At 46.4% G+C, this 21,506-nt stretch overlaps 1 protein-coding gene across 13 annotated transcripts in view; it reads right to left on the bottom strand.

Annotated features, from left to right (window-relative positions):
• Window positions 1-21,506, bottom strand: part of LOC106613191 (roundabout homolog 2) — a 606,521-nt gene that overhangs the window by 10,478 nt on the left and 574,537 nt on the right. For 7 of the 13 annotated variants that reach the window (XM_014215205.2, XM_014215211.2, XM_014215208.2 and 4 more), the window contains 5 exons: window positions 16,942-17,101; window positions 12,030-12,293; window positions 10,569-10,795; window positions 1,189-1,374; window positions 519-677 (listed from right to left, as the gene is read on the bottom strand). In XM_014215205.2, coding sequence (XP_014070680.1) covers window positions 519-677; window positions 1,189-1,374; window positions 10,569-10,795; window positions 12,030-12,293; window positions 16,942-17,101 — 996 coding nt within the window. The remainder of the gene's footprint in view (window positions 1-518; window positions 678-1,188; window positions 1,375-10,568; window positions 10,796-12,029; window positions 12,294-16,941; window positions 17,102-21,506) is intronic. The other 6 variants (XM_014215214.2, XM_014215219.2, XM_014215218.2 and 3 more) reach the window with 1 other exon arrangement.

Here is a 21,506-nt window from a genome sequence, read left to right on the forward strand (position 1 = left end):
TCTCCAGGAACAGGATTAGAGTGAAAACCTACAGGACGGTATCTCTCCAGGAACAGGATTAGAGGGAAAACCTACAGGATGGTATCTCTCCAGGAACAGGATTAGAGTGAAAACCTACAGAAGAGTATCTCTCCAGGAACAGGATTAGAGTGAAAACCTACAGGACGGTATCTCTCCAGGAACAGGATTAGAGTGAAAACCTACAGGACGGTATCTCTCCAGGAACAGGATTAGAGTGAAAACCTACAGGACGGTATCTCTCCAGGAACAGGATTAGAGTGAAAACCTACAGGATGGTATCTCTCCAGCAACAGGATTGGAGTGAAAACCTACAGAAGAGTATCTCTCCAGGAACAGGATTGGAGGGAAAACCTACAGGACGGTAGCTCTCCAGGAACAGGGTTGGAGAGCCCTGTTATAGATAATGAGTAAGTTGTGTCAGAGGTAACTCTTCACTGAGACAAAGTCCAGGGAAGCTTCTGGTTCAAGCACTGTGCCACCCCAGCTTCTTCTCTTACCGTCTGCACTGGCGTCTCTCCTGTGGGGCGCCGTGCCCTGTCCCCGGGGCTTGCGGGTGGGCCGGGCAGCCCTCTGGTGGCCCAGGCTATGTGTGCCCACCGTGCTGCCATCTGTAGAGAAGGGACTGCTGGGCCGGGGCCGGTGGGACAGCCCTTTACCTGGAGGAGGAGGGAGAGAAGAAGACAGAGAGGCAACTGGGTTAGTGGAGGGACTGAGAGGAACATGGAGAGAAGCGGCTTAAGGATCATGCCTGGGAAGAGAATGTTGATTTCCAAGCAGGAAGCTCGCACGATCCCATGGAAGGTTCAGTTACTTAATCAGTCAAACGTCAGAAATCCTCAAAATCACACCATTATTTTGACAATGAGAAAGTACAGACAGTGTTAGAAGCCTGCAAAGAAATCACCAGTGAGTTCACCCAGATAATTGTCCTCTATCCCAAGTTCGTAGGAGTCAGGGTGCAAAGCTGGAGGAAGGTTAGAGTTGAATCAAGGTTTGTATCCTTTGTTCAGCCACATATTGTAGAGCCATGCAGATTCTCCGCCAAACAGCAGTAGAGTGGAGAAAACACCAGCCAGCAGACGGCAGGAAGTAGATCAATCTCCTTTTGGGTCATGTATAGGTTCCAGAGAGAACAGGCTGGAGGGGCTTCACTACTCATATACCAACCTCTCTTGGCCAGGCTGGTACCCTCCAGGTGGTAGCCTGCCTTGTCAGCGGCTGCCACCAGGGCCTGGGCGAAGCTACAGTGGGTGTAGAGGGACCCGTCAGAGGAGCTGCCCACACTGGACCTGTGGCTGGAGTAGTGACGGTCATCTTCCTCTGAGGCTGACCCCCAGCCGTTAACCATGGACCCTGAGGGACACCGCCAGCTAGACCATCAGAGATGTGTATTGTGTGTGTGTGTTCACAAATCAAGTAACAATTTTTGATATCCAACCGCACCATGTTTATAGCCTCCAGACCCCAACCGAGGAAATTCCACAGACACAAAAGCCCTTGAATGATCTTCCATACTGAACATCTTCACTGTGGTTATAGGTTTCAATGGATTCATGTGCTGTGTAATCTTATAATGAGGGTTAATATCAAGTTTCATCTCAGATGGGTTTCTCTGTGCTGCAGGGACTCTGTGTTCTGGCATGTCACTAGTGGTTTACTACAGTCATTCTGTTCTGGCCTGCCCCACTCGTCACACACACACAGACACAGACACACAGACACAGACACACAGACACACAGACACAGACACACACACACACACACACACACACACACACACACACACACACACACACACACACACACACACACACACACACACACACACACACGCTGATGGACAGCATAACTGGGGCCACTTGAGTTTGGCCTGCTCTTGATAGAGAAAAGTAACACACCTGTCCAGAGCTGAGTCCCAGTATTACCTCAGGTGATATACCTGTCCAGAGCTGAGTCCCAGTATTACCTCAGGTGATATACCTGTCCAGAGCTGAGTCCCAGTATTACCTCAGGTGATATACCTGTCCAGAGCTGAGTCCCAGTATTACCTCAGGTGATATACCTGTCCAGAGCTGAGTCCCAGTATTACCTCAGGTGATATACCTGTCCAGAGCTGAGTCCCAGTATTACCTCAGGTGATATACCTGTCCAGAGCTGAGTCCCAGTATTACCTCAGGTGATATACCTGTCCAGAGCTGAGTCCCAGTATTACCTCAGGTAACACACCTGTCCAGAGCTGAGTCCCAGTATTACCTCAGGTAACACACCTGTCCAGAGCTGAGTCCCAGTATTACCTCAGGTAACACACCTGTCCAGAGCTGAGTCCCAGTATTACCTCAGGTAACACACCTGTCCAGAGCTGAGTCCCAGTATTACCTCAGGTAACACACCTGTCCAGAGCTGAGTCCCAGTATTACCTCAGGTAATACACCTGTCCAGAGCTGAGTCCCAGTATTACCTCAGGTGACACGGATGAAGCAACTCACAAAACAGTGTTGAATCAAACACCTAATGGTTTAACACTATAAACACCTGGCTCTCTTATCACGCCTTGTTAATGCACTCCACACTCTATGGAAAGTCCTGCAGCATTGACTTGTGATATAGTAATAATACCAAATCAATTACTTACATTCCAAGATGGCATAGCAGTGGGATGTCTGTTTTGATTGTCATGTCCCGTCCCTTGTATATATCGTTTTTTTCTTCGTATATATTTTTATATTTGTATTCTCATTTTCCATCTACGGACTGAACATACTCTCCTGCAACCCGCCTCACCCAACGTGGTACGGATCTGCTATTTTTATACTTTAGAACCGGAACCCCCATCAGCAGCTAGCCAGCTAACTAGCTACTAGCTAGAGGTCAGTTAGCCTCTGCTAGCGGTCATCACCGTTAACTCGGACATCAGCCAGCCTCAGCTCGGTCAATTCCTGCCAGTCTGCACAGCGCGATATCAACCCAGAATATCGGACTGCTTTTCTCTACCACATCTCCGGATTCCTGCCGCAATCTCTGAACATTTACTCCGGAATATCGCAGCTAGCTAGCCTGGACCCATTTGCTGCCGACACGGAGCCCCGCCGATCCATCACGACTGGTCTGCTGACGTAACCGTCCGAGGGGGTTTCAACAGGCTTTCCCGTTGCGACGTCCCCCTGAGGCCCATCTGCTAGCCCCGGCCTGCTACCTGTCTGAATCGCCGTGTCTCCAGCTCGCCTAGCTACTCACTGGACCCTATGATCACTCGGCTACACATGCCTCTCCCTAATGTCAATATGCCTTGTCTATTGCTGTTTTGGTTAGTAATTTTTGAATTATTTCACTGTAGAGCCTCCAGCCCTACTCAATATGATTTAGCTAGCACTTTTGTTCCACCCCCGATATATGCGGTGACCTCACCTGGATCACCAATATACACAGTCAGTTAGGAAAGCTAAACTAGCTTTTTCAAACAGAAATTTGCATCCTGTAGCACTAATTTCAAAAGGTTTTGGGACACTGTAAAGTCCATGGAGAATAAGAGCACCTCCTCCCAGCTGCCCACTGCACTGAGGAAAGGAAACATTGTCACCACTGATAAATCTACGATAATCGATCATTTCAATAAGCATTTTTCCACGGCTGGCCATGCTTTCCACCTGGCTAACCCTACCCGGCCAACATCTCAGCACCCTCTCAGCACCCCCTTGCCCAAGCCCCCCCCAATTCTCCTTCACCCAAATCCACACAGCTGATGTTCTGAAAGAACAGCAAAATCTGGATACCTGCAAATCAGCTGGGCTAGACAATCTGGACCCTCTCTTTCTTAAATTATCCATCCTACCCTGCCTTTCTAAAATCTTCGAAAGCCAAGTTAACAAACCGATCACTGACCATTTCAAATCCCACCGTTCCTTCTCCACTACAGTGAGGGAAAAAAGTATTTGATCCCCTGCTGATTTTGTACGTTTGCCCACTGACAAAGAAATGATCCGTATATCATTTTAATGGTAAGTTTATTTGAACAGTGAGAGACAGAATAACAACAAAAAAATCCAGAAAAACGCATGTCAAAAATGTTATAAATTGATTTGCATTTTAATAAGGGAAATAAGTATTTGACCCCCTTTCAATCAGAAAGATTTCTGGCTCCCAGGTGTCTTTTATACAGCACTCCCTTTAAGAGTGTGCTCCTAATCTCAGCTCGTTACCTGTATAAAAGACACCTGGGAGCCAGAAATCTTTCTGATTGAGAGGGGGTCAAATACTTATTTCCCTCATTAAAATGCAAATCAATTTATAACATTTTTGACGTGCGTTTTTCTGGATTTTTTTGTTGTTATTCTGTCTCTCACTGTTCAAATAAACCTACCTTTAAAATGATAGACTGATAATTTCTTTGTCAGTGGGCAAACGTACAAAATCAGCAGGGGATCAAATACTTTTTTCGCTCACTGTACCTGGTTAAATAAAGGTGAATTAAAATAAAATAAATAAAAATGAAGGTCAATTATATCACTAAGACAAAGGCAGCAGAGATATGTAGCCCAGTATATCACTGTTAGGAAGATTAAAAGACAAAAGGGGAAAATGTCACATACAAAATAATCATTATCTAGATTTCCCAGAAATACTGGAATCTTAAGGAAACCCTCGTGGATGGAAGCTGTTCCCGTAAAGCAGAGCCTATATTGTGAATGTTTCTGCTGTGAGTATGTCTTTATCCTTTCAGAACCTCCTAAAGAAAGCCTTTCCATCGTGCCAACAAAAATATGCCATTCTGTCAGGCGAGATTACAGTCAGCTTAAATGACAGCTTTCGGAGAGGCTTGCTTGGCAGACACAATGAAGTGGCACTTATCCAAACTCTCTCACACACACACACACACACACACACACACACACACACACACACACACACACACACACACACACACACACACACACACACACACACACACACACTCAATCTCGTGGTCCGCAGACAAGCCCATGAGACAAAAATGAAAAGCAATGTGGACGGTGTGATGAAGAGAAAAGGGGGAATACGGTACAGAACTGGAATGGAGGAGGAAAGGTCATGGGGAGAGAGGGGAGCGGGAAAAGAGGGAGTAGCAGGGATGAGAATGATGATGAGAGGGGAACAGAGGGGATGAGGTGGGCACTGAGATGGGGTCAGTGGGGAACATAGGGGATGAGGATGGTACAGAGATGGGGTCAGTGGGGAACAGAGGGGATGAGAGGGGTACTGAGATGGGGTCAGTGGGGAACAGAGGGGATGAGAGGGGTACAGAGATGGGGTCAGTGGCGAACAGAGGGGATGAGAGGGGTACAGAGATGGGGTCAGTAGGGAACAGAGGGGATGAGAGGGGTACTAAGATGGGGTCAGTGGGGAACATAGGGGATGAGAGTGGTACAGAGATGGGGTCAGTGGGGAACAGAGGGGATGAGTGTGGTACAGAGATGGGGTCAGTGGGGAACAGAGGGGATGAGAGGGGTACTGAGATGGGGTCAGTAGGGAACAGAGGGGATGAGAGGGGTACTGAGATGGGGTCAGTGGGGAACATAGGGGATGAGAGGGGTACAGAGATGGGGTCAGTGGGGAACATAGGGGATGAGAGTGGTACAGAGATGGGGTCAGTGGGGAACAGAGGGGATGAGAGCGGTACAGAGATGGGGTCAGTGGGGAACATAGGGGATGAGAGGGGTACTGAGATGGGGTACTGAGATGCGGTCAGTTGGGAATAGAGGGTGACAGTCACAAGTCTGGCCAAGGCAGACATAGAGAGAAGCAGGCATACCTGTCACGTCCTGACCCTAGTAAGATGCCATTTTCTATAGTAGAGTAGGTCAGGGTGTGACAGGGGGTGTTTTTGGGTGGTTTTCTTGTTATCTGTTTCTATGTTGTTTTTCTAGGTTTCTATGTTGGGGTTGTTGGGATGATTTCCAATTAGAGGCAGCCGGTTCTCGTTGTCTCTAATTGGAGATCATATTTATGTAGGGGGTTTTTCCATTTGTGTTTGTGGGTTGTTCATTTTTGAGTAGTGTTATTTTCTCTGCGTCACGGTTTGTTGTTTTGTTGTTAGAAGTATTTTGGTGTGTTGCAAACGTTTCACGGAATAAATAAACATGTGGAACTACAACCATTCTGCGCGTTGGTCCGATCCTTTGAACAGCCGTGACAATACCAGAGGTCTGGCACTCAGTCAGACACAGAGAGAGACAGGAGAGGATCAACTAAACCCAAATACACACATGTACCAGCTGTGCTGACAGAGTCCCTTTCACACTACACTTCTGACTGGAACACAACGTTAGTCCAGCACTGTAACTGACGTAAAACTCAATGTCTGATTTATGTTTGTGCAGCCCAAGGAAATCAGGAAACTGAGGAAACTCCCTAAAAGTGCTTTTCAATTTCTCGCCCCTGAGCCCCTTCACATCACAACATTGTGGTTTGTGCAGAACCCAACTTAAACAAGGCCTCAGGGAACTAAAGCTTTCAACCAGTAGCTCACCTTATAACAGCTTTTCTCTCTGAGAAACGATCGGAGCAAATTATCCACAAACTAATGGAAAACTTCAATAAACCTGGGAAACCATGTGAAAACCTTAAAACCTTGCACATTCCAATTTTACTGCACTGACTGAAAATACCCAAGACACTAACTACGTTCTGGCCTTTATCTTGCCAGGCTATTTTCTCGTTCTGGCCTTCATCTTGCCAGGCTATTTTCTCGTTCTGGCCTTCATCTTGCCAGGCTATTTTCTCGTTCTGGCCTTCATCTTGCCAGGCTATTTTCTCGTTCTGGCCTTCATCTTGCCAGGCTATTTTCTCGTTCTGGCCTTCATCTTGCCAGGCTATTTTCTCGTTCTGGCCTTCATCTTGCCAGGCTATTTTCTCGTTCTGGCCTTCATCTTGCCAGGCTATTTTCTCGTTCTGGCCTTCATCTTGCCAGGTTATTTTCTCTCACACTGCTTTTCTCTGAGTTTTCCTTCTAAGAAGAAAAAACAAAGAGTGCAATTCCTCTGGGTCCAATCCTCCCACAAAGACTAGTGCAGATAATGAAGTACAAGCAGAGCGAGGCAGCCAAGCCAAGGCACTGAGACTTCCTTCCAACTCCTCCAGCTCAGAACCACTACCTCAGCACATCACATCACACAGTGAGCTTTCAGCCACGCTAACTGCTAGTCTCTACTACTCCGGTGTCTTTGGGACACAGCTATTCCTGATACGTCAAGGAAACCTTGATCTTGCTGACATCATGTACTGAAAACACAATCTAGCTTCATCTTTGTGGTCTTGAATTCTGCAACCAATCGTGCTTAATCTACTTTGCATGAGCGCAATTGTATTCTTTTTTTCCAGACTAAGGTTCCATGCAATTCTCAAATTACTAGGTATCTAATAACCTTCTCTCACCTGCCCATGTTCCCTGTACTAATGGTCCAGGCCAGTAAAAGGGAGCTAGCCACTAGCCAGGGGCAGTAAACGGGAGCTAGCCACAAGCCAGGGGCAGTAAACGGGAGCTAGCCACTAGCCAGGGCCAGTAAACGGTAGCTAGCCACTAGCCAGGGGCACTAAACGGGAGCTAGCCACTAGCCAGGGGCAGTAAACGGGAGCTAGCCACTAGCCAGGGCCAGTAAACGGGAGCTAGCAACTAGCCAGGGGCAGTAAACGGGAGCTAGCCACAAGCCAGGGGCAGTAAACGGGAGCTAGCCACTAGCCAGGGGCAGTAAACGGGAGCTAGCCACTAGCCAGGGCCAGTAAACTGTAGCTAGCAACTAGCCAGGGGCAGTAAACGGGAGCTAGCCACTAGCCAGGGCCAGTAAACGGGAGCTAGCCACTAGCCAGGGGCAGTAAACGGGAGCTAGCCACTAGCCGGGGCAGTAAACGGTAGCTAGCCACTAGCCAGGGGCAGTAAACGGGAGCTAGCCACTAGCCAGGGGCAGTAAACGGTAGATAGCCACTAGCCAGGGGCAGTAAAAGCCAGGTATCCCAGGTTCCTCCTGCCACAAAAACTGATTTATGCTGACGGAGCGGCTCATCTGCATGTCGTTAAGCAGGGAAATCGTTCCCCCTGATGAGCTGGCGGCTGCACCTACCGACAGGAGACGTGACCCTGCCCCCCCCCACTCCCCTCAGCCGTCCCTGCCAGGGGGTTGATGGGAGAATAATCACCCAGAGAGACACAGCACTGAGATCCCTGTGGATATCATACTGCAGCATCAGTAACACACAACACAGCTAGCTACTCTAGACAAATACACTGCCCTGGGATATAATACGTGTGTGTATTCATCTCAGCCTAACCATGGTAATTTAACACTGCTTCAGGTTGATTCACCTTTAGCTTTCAAAAAATATACTGTATTATGCAGTGCATGACATAATACAAAGACACACAGACAATCTCTCTTGTGAAAAAAATGTATGTGCATTTTTCCTGTGCCCAACGGTGAGAATTTTTGATTTAGTGGCATTTGGTGTAACATTAAGGAAACAGACCTATTTACATATTATTATAACAATGACAAATCTATCATGTTGGGCTCTACAGAAATCTGCTCGTGCCCCCTCTCTCCACAGCCTCAAAATGGTGGCCGCGATTAATCTCCGCGTTTTCCCCCATCTGCCCCTCCCGCTAACCCTGGAGCTGGGACCGTGTCTGTGCTGTCAAACGGTGGAAAGCGGGGGAGACTTGTAGAAAGATAAGAAGAAATAGTGGTGTCTTCAGAGTAATACAGTGCAGGAGAGATGCAGCAGATTAGGGCCCAGTCGCAGCTTTATATTCCTCTAAATATATAAACAGCAGCATGTGTCATAGCCGCCACAGCCCATGTTCCATCATCCCACAGAAAAACTACACTCTGGGGTTGCAGACGACAGGCCAGCCAAGCAGTCGTGTCAATCCTCCCTCCCTCTCTCCCTGTTCCTCTTTTTATAGATACAATATTTATCTTCTCCCCCCTCTCTCTCTCTGTTTCTCTTTCTCTGTCTCTCTCTCTCTGTTTCTCTTTCTCTGTGTCTCTCTACCTGTCTCTCTCTCTCTGTGTCTCTCTATCTGTCTCTCTCTCTCTGTGTCTCTCTTTCGCTCTCGCTCTCTCTCTAGATAAGTATCTTCCTCCCCTTCTCTTTGTCTCTCTCTCTCTTCCTCATTCAATATAAATATTTATCCCTTCTTCTCTTCCCTTCTTAGTTCTATCCCTCCCCACTCATAAAACACAGAGCTGCTGCTCCATCCTGTCTGTAGTATAGCAGTCAGCCATGTCTGGTATAGAGGACTATTATGTGCTGTTCAGTTGGTATGAGAAACGCAGTAGGACACAGCCATACTGTCTCACCTTCTCCAATGTCATGCCCTTCACATGTCCCTCTCTCCGACAGACAGACGGCTGTAAAAGCTTTCAGTGAGTTGTAAAAATGGAAATGGTGCCTCCAGCCTGGAATGGAATATGCCGCACGTGAAATGTATTCTATATCTTCTTGGGAAGATATGGGGTGCAAGGCTGTCGCTGACGCTGTGTGTGAGCTAAATCAATCTCTCTGTCTCTCTCTGTCTCTCTGTCTCTATGTCTCTCTCACTGTCTCTGTCTCTCTCTCTCTCTCTCTCTCTCTGTCCCTGTCTCTCACCCACCCCTCCTCCCCCTTTGCTCTCCTTCATCTTAATTTCCCTCTCACTGTCCTTTTTAAAATTCATGGAATTTCTTATCTCTTTTTGGGTATGATAATTATAATTCCACAGTCTGCCAAAACCACTTGAACAAACTGGGTTTAAGGTACATGCAATACATTCATTTCCAGGTGAGACACACATATACAGGAAATTGTGGAATGATAGTCTAATGCCATGAGCTGAATAAAATACAACATTTCATTATAAATCAATGGTCAAAATGCAGTCTGTAACTAGGCAAACAGAATTGTAATACTTACCTACTAGTTTGCGGCACACTTTTCAACCTCATTTTCATTATCTCCAGCACAATACCAGTTTCAACATATGTGAAAACGGGGCATTTCTAAGTTTTGTAGAAATAAAATATAAAGTTAAAAAGTTCTAGACGATGACATCATCAAAAGTGATTTTTTTGAAACAGTGCTTTTCAAACACTATGAGACTTGCAGTGACGTGAAGGAGCAAGAAAAGACCCTCTCTTGGGCTAGAAACGTAAAATTTTTAACCACAGATCATAGTAACACGCTGTTTTCACATATGCAGACACTGGTTTGGTGCTGGAGATGATGAATTTCAGATTAAATTTGATATGTTACCTGATAGGGGGTCTGTAATCTTTTTGAATTACTGTGGAATGACAACTGAACATGCTTTTGTAGTTCAAATATTTTTGGTTTTGGAAAGCGATTTCTGATTGTTTCTTTGTAATACCCAAATCATTAATAAGAGATGACAGAAAACTGCATAACATCAGGCGGATTTGAATTCTAACGAAGTGGAAAGAAGTTCCAACACACTTCTCTGAATGGAAACAACGATGTCTGTCACGTGGCAGATTTCCATTGTTCTGTCCACCTGTCATTGCATCAGTACAGTATCTCACCTGTTACGGAGCTGTCTAGGTTGTCCATGCTGGACCCTGGCGTGTGCTCAATACCATAGAGAGGCCTGGACATCTCATAGCCTTCATCCTCCTCCTCTTCCTCATCCTCCTCATCCTCATCAGGGATGTCAGTCTCCAGGTCAGACACCAGGGTGCTGGACACGTACCCCACTGGAGGGGCGGGGGCCTGGGGAGGGAGAGGGGGGAGGGAGCCACCCTGCATGAGCCTGTCAGAGAGTCAGAGTAATATGGGTTATCATCATGCTACAGGTACACACCAAAACACAGACACAGGAAAGGGTGGGCTGCTGGTGGGGGGACAGCAACAGCAGGGAAGAGAACGAATGTCAAAAGACATCAAGAAAGACAAAGCTGGTGAATGAAAGACAGGATGACATAAAGAAGGAATCCAAGATAGACGAAAGGAACTGTTAAGCTACATTTAGAAATTCTTTCAAATTCTTTGAATAAATTGGAACAATTCCACTAATTCTACGTCCCTCCTCCTTGAATGCCAACACAATGACCCTGTAATTGCAGTTGAAGAGAGTACAATGGGCCCGCTCTCTAGGCCTGTCGACATGAGGCTGTCACCCCCTCACACAACCCTCTCCACTCCACTCAGCGCCCGCCTCACGTCACTGACAGCCCCGTTTGTTTGAGGAGTGCCGTGGGGTCTGAGGCGGTCTGCGGCGGGAGGGATTCTGATGTAATTACTGCCTCTTTCCTGTTGTCAAAGATGCTCTCAAACATAGTCATTACTGGCTAACAAGACGGCTCCTTCCTGACAAGTCTTCCCTATTCCCTCTACTGTAATGAATGGACGCCAGTCTCCCTCTTTCCCGCTCTTCCTCCTTCGTTCTCTCCCTCTCTTCCTCCTTCGTTCTCTCCCTCTGATCCTCCTTTGTTCTCTCCCTCTCTTCCTCCTTCGTTCTCTCCCTCTGATCCTCCTTTGTTCTCTCCCTCTCTTCCTCCTTCGTTCTCTCCCTCTGATCCTCCTTTGTTCTCTCCCTCTCTTCCTCCTTCGTTCTCTCCCTCTGATCCTCCTTTGTTCTCTCCCTCTCTTCCTCCTTTGTTCTCTCCCAGTCTTCCGACAGGATGAAACGTGGGCTTCATCTGCCGTGCATGAGCACCACAACAATGGAATGTGTAGCAGCATGGATGTGGGTGGGGCTAAACAAGTGCTTTAGACATTGTGTTCTCACAGTGAGCAGAAGGGACAGTCATGTAAGTGGTAACACTGGCCCATTAAAATGACATGATTCATGAGTGCTTCTGTTTTGCGCAATGCCGTGACTGTGTAGCTAACATAACACCGAAATAAAACATGGAAGGAAGGAAAAAAATAGATAGTGAAAGAAAAACACTTCCAGCACAATATCCATAGTAGGCATTCTCATATCACCCCTATTTGAACATTGTACTGTTTCTGTAGTATTCCCCACCAGTGGGTGTACGTACCATGTCTGTTTGGCCATGTCCAGTTGGTAGGCACGGGTGATCTCGTCCAGGTGGGCCTGGAGCATGGGCTGCAGCTCCTCCCGGGGAGAGGGGCTAAGGGTGGCTGTGGACTGCTGGCCGAAGGACACCGCTGCTGGGGACGAAGCCACGCCACGAATGGGTGGGGTGGGGACTCTCTCTTCCTCCTCCTCTAGCTCATCCTCCATTCCCTGGTGGAGGTAGGTCTGCACGGGCATGGGAGGACCCCAGCCATCACTCTCATACCTGGGAGGGAGGAGGGGTGGCCACACAGTGAGAGAGAGGGAGGAGGGGTGGCCATACAGAGAGAGAGAGGGAGGAGGGGTGGCCATACAGAGAGAGAGAGGGAGGAGGGGTGGCCACACAGTGAGAGAGAGGGAGGAGGGGTGGCCATACAGAGAGAGAGAGAGAGAGAGAGAGAGGGAGGAGGGGTGGCCATACAGAGAGAGAGAGAGGGAGGAGGGGTGGCCATACAGAGAGAGAGAGAGAGAGAGAGGGAGGAGGGGTGGCCATACAGAGAGAGAGAGAGAGAGGGAGGGGGGTGGCCACACAGTGAGAGAGAGGGAGGAGGGGTGGCCATACAGAGAGAGAGAGAGAGAGAGAGAGGGAGGGGGGGTGGCCACACAGTGAGAGAGAGGGAGGAGGGGTGGCCATACAGAGAGAGAGAGAGAGAGAGAGAGAGAGAGGGAGGAGGGGTGGCCATACAGAGAGACAGAGAGAGAGAGAGAGAGAGAGAGAGAGAGAGGGAGGAGGGGTGGCCATACAGAGAGACAGAGAGAGAGAGAGAGAGAGAGAGAGAGAGGAGGGGTAAGAGAAGTACTCTAACTCAACTTTCTTTCTTCTGGTCATGTGCCAGACTAGTGTGACCTTGACTAGTGTGACCTTGACTAGTGTGACCTTGACTAGTGTGATCTTGACTAGTGTGACCTTGACTAGTGTGACCTTTAGTGTGACCTTGACTAGTGTGATCTTGACTAGTGTGACCTTGACTAGTGTGACCTTGACTAGTGTGACCTAGTGTGATCTTGTCAAACTTTCTAAATGACTTTGTAGACTTTGTGGTCATGGCTCACATCAACACCATCATCCCAGAAACCCTAGACCCACTACAATACCGCCCCAACAGATCCACAGATGATACAATCTCTATTGCACACCACACTGCCCTTTCCCACCTGGACAAAAGGAACACCTATGTGAGAATGCTATTCATTGACTACAGCTCAGCGTTCAACACCATAGCGGCCTCAAAGCTCATCAATAAGCTAAGGACCCTGAGACTGAACACCTCCCTCCACAACTGGATCCTGGACTTCCTGACGGATCGGCCCCAAGTGGTAAGGGTAGGTAACAACACATCCGCCATGCTGATCCTCAACACAGGGGCCCCATAGGGGTGCGCACTCAGTCCCCTCCTGTACTCCCTGTTCACTCATGACTGCACGTCCAGGCACAACTCCAACACCATCATTCAATTTGCCGATGACACAACAGTGGTAGGCTTTATCACTGACAACAACGAGACGGCCTATAGGGAGGAGGTCATAGACCTGTCCGTGAGGTGACAGGACGACAACCTCTCCCTCAACGTGATCAAGACAAAGGAGATGATTGTGGACTACAGGAAAAAGAGGACCGAGCACGCCCCCATTCTCATTGACTGGGTTGCAGTGGAGCAGGTTGAGAGCTTCAAGTTCCTTGGTGTCCACATCACCAACAAACTAACATGGTCCAAGCACACCAAGACAGTTGGGAAGCAAGCACGACAAAACCTATTCCCCCTCAGGAGACTGAAAAGATTTGGCATGGGTCCTCAGATCCTCAAAAGGTTCTACAGCTGCACCATCGAGAGCATCCTGACTGGTTGCATCACTGCCTGGTATGGCAACTGCTCGGCCTCCGACTGCAAGGCACTACAGAGGGTAGTGCGTACGGCCCAGTACATCACTGGGGCCAAGCTTCCTGCCATCCAGGACCTCTATACCAGGCGGTGTCAGAGGAAGGCACAAAAAATTGTCAAAGACTCCAGCCACCCTAGTTATAGAATGTTCTCTCTGCTACCACACGGCAAGCGGTACCGGAGCACCAAGTCTATGTCCAAGAGGCTTCTAAACAGCTTCTACCCACAAGCCATTAGACTCCTGAACATCTAGTCAAATGGCTACCCAGACTATTTGTATTGCCCTCCACCCCTCCACACCACACCACTGCCACTCTCTGTTGTCATCTATGCATAGTCACTTTGATAACTCTACCTACATGTACATACTACCTCAAGTAACCGGTGTCCCCACACACTGACTCTGTACCGGCACCACCATTGCATATATTGTTGTTTTTTACTGCTGCTCTTTAAAAACGTGTTACTTTTATCTCTTATTCTTATCCATATTTTTTGGGGAAACTGCACTGTTGGTTAGGGGCTTGTAAGTAAGCATTTCACTTGTTGTATTCAGCGCAAGTGACTAATAGAATTTGATTTGATTTTGATTTGATAGATACGAGCCGTAAGTGGAGCAGTGGAGGGATTCTTTAAATTCCCATAACTATGCTTATACATGCTGAAATAATACTAGTTGTAAAGAAAATGTTCATTAAATAAATGTGTCAGTGCACACTCCACAGGACGTAACTGCTTTAATCTGCGGCCATTAAGAGGCTCAGATTTACAGTTCAGACGACTCCTCATTTGCCAGATAGCCTATTAAACCAGATGAGTCTCACAAACTGGAGATGAGGGTGAGAGGACAGCACGCCTCAACTAGGGAGATGCACAGTTAAAGGAGATGTTATGTGTGAGTGTTTCTATCCTGAACAAAAATATAAACATGTAAAGTGTTGGTCCCATGTTTCATGAGCTGAAATAAAAGATCTCAGAAATGTACTAACAAAAAGCTTATGTCTCTCAAATGTTGTGCACAAATTTGTTTAAATCCCTGTGAGTGAGCATTTCTCCTTTGCCAAGATAATCCATCCACCTGGTGTTGAATATCAAGAAGCTAAATAAACAGCACAATCATTACACAGGTGCACCTTATGCTGGGGACAATAAAAGGCCTCTTTAAAATGTGCAGTTTTGTTACACAACACAATGCCACAGATGTCTCAAGTTTTGAGGGAGCGCACAATTGGCTAAGTCTGTATGAAGGGTCAGACAATGATAGATATATAGTGAGGGAAAAAAGTACTTGATCCCCTGCTGATTTTATACGTTTGCCAACTGACAAAGAAATGATCAGTCTATCATTTTAATGGTAGGTTTATTTGAACAGTGAGAGACAGAATAACAACAAAACTATCCAGAAAAACGCATGTAAAAAATGTTATAAATTGATTTGCATTTTAATGAGGGAAATAAGTATTTGACCCCCTCTCAATCAGAAAGATTTCTGGCTACCAGAAGTCTTCTATACAGGTAATGAGCTGAGACTTGGAGCACACTCTTAAAGGGAGTGCTCGTAATCTCAGCTTGTTACCTGTATAAAAGACACCTGTCCACAGAAGCAGTCAATCAATCAGATTCCAAACTCTCCACCATGGCCAAGACCAAAGAGCTCTCCAAGGATGTCAGGGACAAGAATGTAGACCTACACAAGGCTGGAATTGTCTACAAGACCATCGCCCAGCAGCTTGGTGAGAAGGTGACAACAGTTGGTGTGATTATTCGCAAATGGAAGAAACACAAAAGAACTGTCAATCTCCCTCGGCCTGGGGCTCCATGCAAGATCTCACCTCGGGGAGTTGCAATGATCATGAGAACGGTGAGTAATCAGCCCAGAACTACACGGGAGGATCTTGTCAATGATCTCAAGGCAGCTGGGACCATAGTCACCAAGAAAACAATTGGTAACACACTACGCCGTGAAGGACTGAAATCCTGCAGTGCCCGCAAGGTCCCCCTGCTCAAGAAAGCACATATACATGCCCGTCTGAAGTTTGCCAATGAACATCTGAATGATTCAGAGGACAACTGGGTGAAAGTGTTGTTGTCAGATGAGACCAAAATGGAGCTCTTTGGCATCAACTCAACTCGCTGTGTTAGGAGGAGGAGGAATGCTGCCTATGACCCCAAGAACACCATCCCCACCGTCAAACATGGAGGTGGAAACATTATGCTTTGGGGGTGTTTTTCTGCTAAGGGGACAGGACAACTTCACCGCATCAAAGGGACGATGGACGGGGCCATGTACCGTCAAATCTTGGGTGAGAACCTCCTTCCCTCAGCCAGGGCATTGAAAATGGGTCGTGGATGGGTATTCCATCATGACAATGACCCAAAACCCACGACCAAGGCAACAAAGGAGTGTCTCAAGAAGAAGCACATTAAGGTCCTGGAGTGGCCTAGCCAGTCTCCAGACCTTAATCCCATAGAAAATCTGTGGAGGGAGCTGAAGGTTCGAGTTGCCAAACGTCAGCCTCGAAACCTTAATGACTTGGAGAAGATCTGCAAAGAGGAGTGGGACAAAATCCCTCCTGAGATGTGTGCAAACCTGGTGGCCAGCTACAAGAAACGTCTGACCTCTGTGATTGCCAACAAGGGTTTTGCCACCAAGTACTAAGTCATGTTTTGCAGAGGGTGTCAAATACTTATTTCCCTCATTAAAATGCAAATCAATTTATAACATTTTTTGACATGCGTTTTTCTGGATTGTTTTGTTGTTATTCTGTCTCTCACTGTTCAAATAAACCTACCATTAAAATTATAGACTGATCATTTCTTTGTCAGTGGGCAAACGTACAAAATCAGCAGGGGATCAAATACTTTTTTCCCTCACTGTTTATAACTTTTCAAATTAGTGTGGACAAATGTAGTTGGACTGTATGGGCAGAGTGTGGACTGTTTTGCATCTCCATGGATGTATAGAGTGTATGTTATGGTGGGTGTGGCTCGTACCCTCCTCCTTCATAGTGCTCGTTGGGGTAGTGGTCCATCTCGGTGCCAGGGAGAGGATGTAGAGGGGGAGGGGGCAGGGCCACGTTGGCCCAGCTGGAGCCATTAGTCTTGGTGGGTTTGGTGCCAACCTTGGCCTTCTTCTTCCTACCCCCCTTACCACCTATGGACAGCAGAGATGGAGTGAGTTAGAAAGATTGACTCAGACAACATGAAGAATTCAATTACAAAAAAATCTATAAAACCATATAACATGGGTGGCTATGTGCAGTATTCACTGTCAGTCTAACAAACAGATATTGCCAACAGAAATCGACTGAACATTTCAAGCTGAACATTCCTTCATTTCGAAACAGGTCATTTCAACACCTCCTTCTAAAAGTCATCCACATTCTCAAACAAACAGCTTCAATGAGCCATGCCTGTCAGCAGCCTCATACAGAATAACCTCAAGGCCAACTACTGAAAAGCGTGCTTCCATTGATTGATTTGCTGAAAGGCCTCAAATCTCCATAGAAACAGGGAGAGAGCAGCAGTAGGGAAGCAGAGGGTGGACCCCGGTCCTCCAGCCATCCCTCAGTGTCCCCATCTCACTACAGGTGTGAGTCCACAATGAAATATCTCACTACAGGTGTGGGTCCACAGTGAAATATCTCACTAGAGGTATGGGTCCACAGTGAAATATCTCACTTCAGAACATCATCATAATGAATGGATCGGTGGTGTCTGTGTGGCCATAATGTGGCACTTTCATTGATTTGAACACGCCAGAGAGAGAGAAAGAGAGAGCTCCCATCCCCATCTATTTTACCTCACACCCTTCGGAGACTGGATTCTCCATCTTTAGAAATCTGCCAGCCAGGCCTAGGCCTAGGGTTGATATGATTTGGTGAATGTGGTGGTGGTGGTGGGGGGGTACTGTCTCAGAGGGGATCTTTGACATCTAAAGCCCACTGTTATCTTTCTCAGTTGTGCTCAGTGTGGTCCGCAGGCCTCAGATCACTTGTTATAGAGAGGAAAAGGCTGCAGGCTTTTTTGCTGTGGTGCCTCTGTGCTTTCCACTACATAGAGGACATATGAGCATGAGTCCCCTATATAGAAGACAAGAGCATGAGTCCCCTATATAGAGGACATTAACATGAGTCCCCTATATAGAGGACATGATCATGAGTCCCTTATATAGAGGACATGAACATGAGTCCCCTATATAGAGGACATGAACATGAGTCCCCTATATAGAGAACATTAACATGAGTCCCCAATATAGAGGACATTAACATGGGTCCCCTATATAGAGGACATTAACATGAGTCCCCTATATAGAGAACATTAACATGAGTCCCCTATATAGAGGACATTAACATGAGTCCCCTATATAGAGGACATGAACATGAGTCCCCTATATAGAGGACATGAACATGAGTCCCCTATATAGAGAACATTAACATGAGTCCCCTATATAGAGGACATTAACATGAGTCCCCTATATAGAGGACATGAACATGGGTGCCCTATATAGAGGACATTAACATGAGTCCCCTATATAGAGGACATTAACATGAGTCCCCTATATAGTAGACATATGAGAATGAGTCTTTTGTCTGATCATTTCCAAACTGTCCTTGAAATGGTAGATAAAATATATCTGTGACCATAGCATGTGTGTGTTTGTGTAGGTGTTCTATGAGCATTGCATGTGTGTCTGAGGTCTGAGAGAACTGGGAGATAAATCGAGAGTCCTTTCTAGGAATTTACACTTTCAGTCTGCCAACGGACACCTCACATCTCAATCCAGAAAATACTCCCCAGTTGACGTTGTCAGCCACACATACAGGCTAGTGGAAACCATCCCTGGAGGCCTCTTGTGTACATTTGTACCTGTCATCTGTTGGTTAAGCCTCACTGCCAAAGGCCTGTAATCACGTTGCTCAGAGCCACAAAAAAAGCTACATTTCAGGGAACCCTGCATCTTGTGCCATGCAACACCATGTAATCTAATAGACTGTCCAGACTAGGACATGGCAATAAATTATCGAAATGTCATCAAAAAATACCTTTCATCAACACTCAGGGATATTTGGGGAAATGAATCTCTATGATCCAGTAAGGCTGAGGTCAGAAACAGATTAACAAAATACAGGGTATTGCTTGAGCAGTAAATGGAGAATTGTGTTATTTGACCATTTTCCCTATAAGATTTTAGCTGTTACCGGGCAGAAATGTTCCCATCAAAGATGATTAGATTGCGACAATGTTGGTAGCAGAACATGAGAGAGAGGTTAGTACTGGGAGGAGGATAGTCTGATAAAGACTGGGAGTAATAAAATAACAACAGTAAGCCCAAGGCAGGAAGTATAGTCTGAAAGTAATTTGGTTTCCTAATCGTTCCTCTGGGCGACGCTCAACTTTTCCCAATAAATGGTGATCTGGCGTGATTGCTCAATCACCTCGATTCCCTCCTCACCGGAGCAGGCATCAATACTGTAAATGAGCCTCTGCCATGGAGGGAAGGATGGCTAGAAACTGCACAGGAAGTACACAGCAGACCCATTTTCTCGCTGACAAACACAGGGCCTGTCTTCAAAAGGATCTACCACTATATTTAGATGTGGAGCTGGGTATTTATACCGCCTGGTTTGGGCGCTCCCTCCCAGTCTATAACTGTGGGGCCAAGCGGAGGCGAGCAACCTTGAACTGTCTCTGTGTTTATTTAGTGCCTCAGCGCTGAGTGAGAGACACAGGCAGAGCCTCAGAAAGGAGAGTCCAGAAGAAAGGACTCCACATCCAGATTTAAACACATGGCACTGAGAGAATAGATCAGACTGGATTTTCAGGGAAGTACCTTCTTAGAATACTTGAATACCACTGTATTATGGGCTTATAATAACAGTACAGAGGAAAGTCTATATGAGATAGTACACATGGGGGAATACCCTGCTGGACAGATAACTAGCAAGTGTGCCTATTTGTGAAATAATTTCAATGTGCTTGGTATGTGGGTGGATGATGCAGCAGACTAGATCATCAACACTGAGCTATCTACAGCCCTGAGCCATGAAGCTCATTAGGAGTGGGGCAGTCTATAGTTGGAGGAGAGGGGGGAAGTAGAGATGGATGACACCACTCTAAGAACAGTGAGAACATAACCCTTCTCCTGGGTTCCAGAATGAGATAATACAGGGATCATGGAGCTCACTAGCTAGTACCTCTCCTCCTCACTCCTCTCCTCCTCTCCTGTCCTGTCCTCCTCTCTCCTCTCCTCCTCTCTCCTCCAGTAGTGTAGATGTTAATGAGCAACACCACCACATCCCCAGCGGAGACCCACACTACCCTGAAAGCTGCTCTATTTCTGTTCCTCTTCATCTGGTTCCTATCTCAGACCTAACGTTCATTATTTCCTCCCCCAGCTCCTTGAAGCGAAGCACTGCTCTTTTCACTTTGTTCCTTTTCAAACGTCTAGTTTTTCATTAGTTGACTTCAAAACATGAAATGCAGTAATGTTGCCTTCATTGCCATCCAAACTCTGGCCATTGAAGTTCTTTACCTATAATACGTTATTCTGTCAGAACTCTGCTGTGTATTCCTGTAGGGTTTAGTCCTCGTAGAGAAACATTGCGGCGTATAGAGAGATACGCCACAGATGGATAGAGATAAATTAGATAAATGCATATTTAATAGGATGCTGTTTGACTTCAACCAGGGCCCTTATCAAACCAGTGTGTATAGCATGCCTCACAGTACACAATACATCTCTGGCATTAGATTATTCTTAAGGCCTACCACGGAGGGGGAAGTGCAAAGGTACAGTCCCAATTGAATTCCTATACAGGTGAATTTAATTAGTAGGACCAATATGCTCTAAATCCCTGACATTTCAAGGGAAGATACCCTGAGGCTACCAAACGAAATACACATGTTAGCTTAACATAATCAAGGGCTTCTTGTCCCCTGGCCTCTCTTTGTTGATGCAAAATGAGCCTCTATCTGCATTTCTCATATGAGCACTACAGAATGCATCTCTCTCTCTCTCTCCTTCCTTCCTTCGATATATACACTATTGTTCAAAAGCCTTGTTTTTGAAAGAAAAGCAAATGTTTTATCCATTAAAATAACATCAAATTGATCAGAAATACAGTGTAAACATTGTTAATGATGTAAAAACATTTGAAAATTATGAACATGGATTAGCTAACACAACGTGCCATTGGAACACAGGAGTGATGGTTGCTGATAATGGGCCTCTGTACAACTATGTAGAAATTCCATACAAAATCAGCCATTTCCAGCTAAAATAGTCATTTACAACATTAACAATGTCTACACTGTATTTCTGATCAATTTGATGTTATTTTAATGGACAAAACATTTGCTTTTCTTTCAAAAACAAGAACATTTCTAAGTGACCCCAAACTTCTGAACAGTAGTGTATGTCAGATTTTTTGGGATGGGATGCCTGTGTCTATGTCAGGTGGAAGACATGACCACTCCAGACTGCCTCCAGACTGCCTCTCCTCTCCAGCCTAATGTCTGCCAGCCATTGCATTGGATTAGAGATCAGAGAGGAGGGT

This window comes from Salmo salar, chromosome ssa09 (genome assembly GCF_905237065.1).
Source record: "Salmo salar chromosome ssa09, Ssal_v3.1, whole genome shotgun sequence".
In the NCBI taxonomy this organism is placed as follows: domain Eukaryota; kingdom Metazoa; phylum Chordata; class Actinopteri; order Salmoniformes; family Salmonidae; genus Salmo; species Salmo salar.